Below are 5,281 nucleotides of genomic sequence, written 5' to 3' on the forward strand. Positions count from 1 at the left end.
TAGATGGATGGATGAATAAATGAACAAAAGGAAAAATGGATGGATGGATAGATGGATGGATGGATGGATGGATGGATGGATGGATATACAAACAAACCAGTGGGGCTCCACAAGAACCAGTAAGGACAGCCACACATGAACTGGGGAGTTGGATTTACTCAACATGCTGCACCTGCAGCCAAGGTAAGACCAATAGTGATAAATTCTCTACCACATGTCACTAGCAGAGCTTTCTCTGGAAAATAAACAACAGGAGAATGCAAAACTGACAGGGACCCAGGAAGTGCTCTGAGATGCCTTTAATTCCCCTGTGCTTCACAGTCAGACCCACTGTCACTCTCCAGAGGAAAGGAATCCTCTGCTGTGAGAAGCAGGCGCCCCTTCCCGGCCTATGTCTGCAGGCAGGTGCTGTCCAGGAGGGTGAACTGGGAAATCCACGGTCGGGCATCCACAATGAAAGTGCAGTTCACCTGAAAAATGGAATTGCAGGACAAAATCAGAGCCATGTAGCACATGAGAGCACTTACCATGAAGAACTTGATAGGAGCTCAAGACGCATTTAAAACTACAAAGGAAAGAAAAACAACAACAGTGGCCTGAGGTGGACTTAGGAAGCTCAAGGTTCAAACAGGATGATAGGCAGTGGTTACCTGAGTCTGTCCACCTGAGCCCAGAGACTCCTAAGAGGTTGCCTGCTGGAGTCAGCACCTAGCTCTGAGGGTCTCCCAGGGCACGTGATGAATGGTCCCTTCCCCATGAGTTCTAGGGAGCCAGCACAATGCCCAGGGGATGGTGAAGGTGGACATGCACCCACTCAGCAGAAGCTGCAAACCTACCCCAAGGGGAGACTTTCCCCAAAGCTGGGGTAGGAGGGGAAGACCAGCCCCACTGACAGTGTCACCCTGAGTGAGGCTCATCCCCAAGGTCCGAGTTCCATGGATCAGATGTCATCTCATCAGATAATGACAAGGGCTTAGACCAGGGATGGGCAAACTTTTTGACTCGAGGGCCACAATGGGTTCTTAAACTGGACCGGAGGGCCGGAACAAAAGCATGGATGGAGTGTTTGTGTGAACTAATATAAATTCAAAGTAAACATCATTACATAAAAGGGTACGGTCTTTTTTTTCTTTTAGTTTTATTCATTTCAAACGGGCCGTAGTTTGCCCACGGCTGGCTTGAACTGATGAGGCATGTCCTTGCAGCCCAGGAGGCTAGAGGGAGAGGTGGGATGACCAGACCAACTAGACCCATGGTCGGCAAACTGCGGCTCACAAGTCACATGCGGCTCTTTGGCCCCTTGAGTGTGGCTCTTCCTCAGCCTTAGGAGTACCCTAATTAAGTTATTAACAATGTACCTACCTATATAGTTTAAGTTTAAAAAATGTGGCTCTCAAAAGAAATTTCAATCGTTGTACTGTTGATATTTGGCTCTGTTGACTAATGAGTTTGCCGACCACTGAACTAGACGATCTAAGATCCAGAAGAACAGGAGCAAAGAAAGAGCGAGGACCATGGGGAGAAGAGCGTCTGCCTTGACCCCAAAGTCTCAGAAAACTCCGGGGGAGGAAGGTAGAGTGTGTGTCGTCAGAGTGTCTCTGGTTAGCCAGTCAGGCTAGGAGCACAAGGGTCAGCTCACTGCTCTGCTGAGAGTAGCTCTGTCTGCTGAGAATGACCTCCCTCCTTCCTCCCCCAGCGGGGAACGCCGGGACCTGGTGAGAGGTGTCTCTGAGGCCTGGTGGGAGAGGAGCTAAGACCCTCATCTACCCCAGGATTATTCCTGAAGGCTTTCTTAAACCTTCTCTCTGACATTATTTTTTATTTCCTGAAGGTTCACGATGCTTTGTGGTTGTTTTAGTCTCACACCTCTTTCATGCCTGGGCCTTCTTGCAAGGGGCAGTTGTCAATGTCTTCATCATGTTTCTTACAAATCGTGCGGCCCATATTCAAGTCCATTAAATAATTCCATGAAAACAGCTGTCAAAAAGAAATTGTAGAAACTGCTATAAATACTTGCTGTGAACTAAGGAGTAAAACACAGACAACCAAATAGAAAAGTGGGGGAAAGATATGAATGTGCAGCTGCATGCATATAAATAATGATATACATCGGTGCACTTTTCCTTACTTTTCTTATTTTTTAATTTATTTATTATTTCACTTGCTCTTGGATAGTCTCCATTTCTATTACAAAAAGATGTTCATGTGTGCACACAAAGCATGCACTAGCATCTCCCCTGCCACACTCCTCCTGATGGCCAATACCAGGCAACCGCATCGACATGCCATGAACACAGGGGGACATGTGCACAGGATGGAAAGCTCCACAGCAAGGAGCCTACACACGCTGCAGCCACACCTGACACGAGACCCGTCTCTCGCTTCTATGCCCGGGCACAGCCGGACACCAGAACACACGGAATGAGTGCTGCTATGGAGAGTAGGACAATGAGCCTGCCTGTCCTCTGACTGGACATCAGAGCTGCACTATTCCTTTTGGGGGCCCTGGGGGCGGGGAACACTCTGTCTCTCCCCGTGGGAGCTGGCTGCACAAAAGGGCTCATCTTGCAGACATACATTGAGGTGATATTTATGAATCAGGTGCTGCTTGCGTGTTTTTTAGGCTTCTACAAGAAGTTATTGGAAGTTGTGATTTCCTCCTCTGGTTGGGGTGGCTCGGTTGGTTGGAGCATTGTCCCATGCACTGCAAGGTTATGGGTTTGATTCCCAGTCAGGGCACCTTCTTAGGTTGCAGGTTTGATCACCAGTAGGGACATGTATTCCCATACATGATCAAAGTCTCTCTCTCACAGCAATTTCTCCCTCTCTTTCTCTCTCTCTCTCTCTCTCTCTCTCTCTCTCTCTCTCTCTCAAATTAATAAGAAAAAAGTTTAAACATAAAATTAAGAAAAAAGTTATGATCTCCTTTCTTTAGATATAGTCTCTGAAAACTAGGGAAGAACTCAAACTCAAAGAGAAATCTAGCCAAAAACCAGTGCAGGCAGGAACATGCCTCTCTCACTGGACTGACCTGGAATTGTTTAGAAAGCTGATTCATTGGGCCTCAGGAATTTCTGCAGCTGACACATGACACCCACTCGTGCCTGGACACACACCAACAACACACTCAGACACACAGACACTCTTGCATGCCCAGGCCCTCTGAATAGTCATCAGACCCTGAGCTAGGACAGGGTTCAGGGTCTGGTGCAGGGGCAGTCGTGTTGGTGTCCCAGGGGCCTGTGTGGCCTACCCGGATACAGCACAAGAGAGAGGCAGACATCAGGAAATGGGAAAGACTGAGGGGAGCCGGTGTCCCTGTGCAGGTGAGGTCCACCCTCCTGTCTGTCTCTCCCAGAGTGTGGTCTGTGGCGGGACCCTGTGACAGGGTGCCTGGCTCAGGGCTGTTCACGGGGAACCAGAATCTGGTATGGACAGAACGACTTGAGAACAACACTCTTCATTCAAGTCAATGTAGGCAGGAAGTGGTAGGAATAAACATCAGTAGGAAGGTTTGCATAAACAGATGCTAATGACTCCTACATTTATTTCAGGCCCAATCTCTTTCTACCCTTAAAGCTCTATAACCCACTGCCATATATGTATATATATATAAAATTTTCAGAGAGGAAGGGAAATGGAGAGAGAGATAGAAATATCAATGATGAGAGAGAATTATTGATCAGCCACCTCCTGCACAACCCCTAGAGGTCAAGCCAGCAACCTGGGCACGTGCCCTGATGGGAAATCAAACCATGATCACCTGGTTTATAGGTCGATGCTCAACCACTGATCCACGCCGGCCAGGCTAACCCACTGCCTTCTTGACCTTCCATAGCTGGTTCAGGGGTACTAAATGTCATATTTCTACCTAGATTTTTCCACCTTGGGTCTGCCCTTGACCCCATTGTTTTTCTCACACCCCACCTCAGTGCACCCCACATCCACCTTGAAGCAGACCCAGACGCCAGCACCTCTTCTATCTCCTGGTGACCAGGAAACCGTCCCTGCCTCTTGGTCTCAGCTTGCCCATGGGCTGTGGACCCCGCTGTGCCCACAGCATCCAGAGAGATGTCGCTAAAGCATCTGAATTACTTCCCCCCATGGGTGCTCATTACTCTGAGAATAAAATCCTAACTCCTCACCTGTGGCTCTGAGCATGCCCCAGCCTCACCTCCCCCAGAACCCTCCTCTGTGACACAGGTTCAGACTATTTGGTTGTTTCCAGGATTCCCGGGGCTTGTCCTGGTCCAAGGGCCTCTTGGTGGCTGCCTGCCCTTCTTGTCCCCAAACCTCCACCATGTGACTTGGTCCTTACAGGAGTGCCCATCAAAGAAAAGCCCTCTCTGACCGCGCCCACATACCTTGCCTGCCAGGGCCCTGGGTCCCTACACTGACATTCTTGTCCCAACCTCCACTGTTTCACTCATGAACCTGACGCCTGATTGCCTCTCATCACCGGCATAACAGTCCCATGAGAACATGTCTCCGTCTGTCCTCTCTGCCGCCTCCCACCAGGCCTGGACCCACCGTGGCTGCCAGGTCAAGGCCTGCCGGCTTCGATTCAAGCAGGAAACATCGCAGCCCCTGCCTTCAGATCAGCACAGCGGGGCTCCCAGGGGCCTGGCCCAGGCTGCAGCCAGGCGCCTCGGTACCGCCTTTCCTTCGGGGGCTTTTGTTTCCAGCAGCTGCTTCTCTTGGTCGTTCTCCTCACCTGTCCATCTCTGCTGCCCTGCTTCCCTCAGCTGCCTCACCTGAGAGGTTGCTTTTCTCTCCCCCACAGGGCCGGCTGCTGAGTGCTCTCCTTCCTGCTCTCTCCTTTCCTCCTCTACCCGGATTTCTAGGGGCTTCACTCGTTAAGGAACCAAAACAGAAACTTGAAGCACTTGTAATGATACCTTGCATTTCTAAAAATATTTACCAAAAACAAAAAATCTTCCTTTCCTCCTTTGCAGACCAAGGAGTCACCTCTCCCAGGTCTGTTTCAGGGCCAACATGAAGCCTGGCGGGGAGAGGGGCTGGGGGAGGGAAAGGGGGGAGGCGTTGAAGCACCGCTTACCTTGCGCTGGCTTCTCCCCACCCACAGCAGCTTGTAAGCATACTCATCCTCCTGGGCTTGGTTGAACTGAAACATGGCAAACTCCACACCGATGGCAAATAATTGCGTGTTCTTACTCTCGTCCACAAACTTGGCACTGCAGACCGGAGGCCCCAGTGCAATGAGCCCCAGGAGCAGAGGCACCTTCAGGAGCATGCTGCCTGGTGTCAGCCCTGGGGGCCA

The 5,281-nt window shown here is 50.3% G+C and overlaps 1 protein-coding gene across 1 annotated transcript; it reads right to left on the reverse strand.

Annotated features, from left to right (window-relative positions):
* Positions 1-271: 271 nt before the first annotated feature.
* LOC308523875 (putative cystatin-15) lies at positions 272-5,281 on the reverse strand. Its single transcript, XM_081097950.1, has 3 exons — positions 5,060-5,281; positions 1,867-1,977; positions 272-470 (listed from the first exon to the last, which is right to left on the reverse strand). The coding sequence occupies exons 1-3, from the start codon at positions 5,252-5,254 to the stop codon at positions 390-392; spliced, it is 387 nt and encodes a 128-aa protein (XP_080954076.1). The 5' UTR covers positions 5,255-5,281; the 3' UTR covers positions 272-389.

The sequence above is a fragment of the Myotis nattereri genome (assembly GCF_964212035.1).
Source record: "Myotis nattereri genome assembly, chromosome: 8".
NCBI classification, from domain to species: domain Eukaryota; kingdom Metazoa; phylum Chordata; class Mammalia; order Chiroptera; family Vespertilionidae; genus Myotis; species Myotis nattereri.

What these genes read in the sequence shown, in the direction of transcription:
- LOC308523875 (XM_081097950.1), bottom strand. Translation starts at nt 5,254, where the DNA reads ATGCTCCTGAAGGTGCCTCTGCTCCTGGGGCTCATTGCACTGGGGCCT. An exon ending in TGGGGAGAAGCCAGCGCAAG is followed by an intron (nt 1,978 to 5,059) that starts GTAAGCGGTGCT and finishes TCTTTTTGACAG; the next exon opens with CTGTTTTCATGGAATTATTT. An exon ending in AAGGCCCAGGCATGAAAGAG is followed by an intron (nt 471 to 1,866) that starts GTGTGAGACTAA and finishes TCCATTTTTCAG; the next exon opens with GTGAACTGCACTTTCATTGT.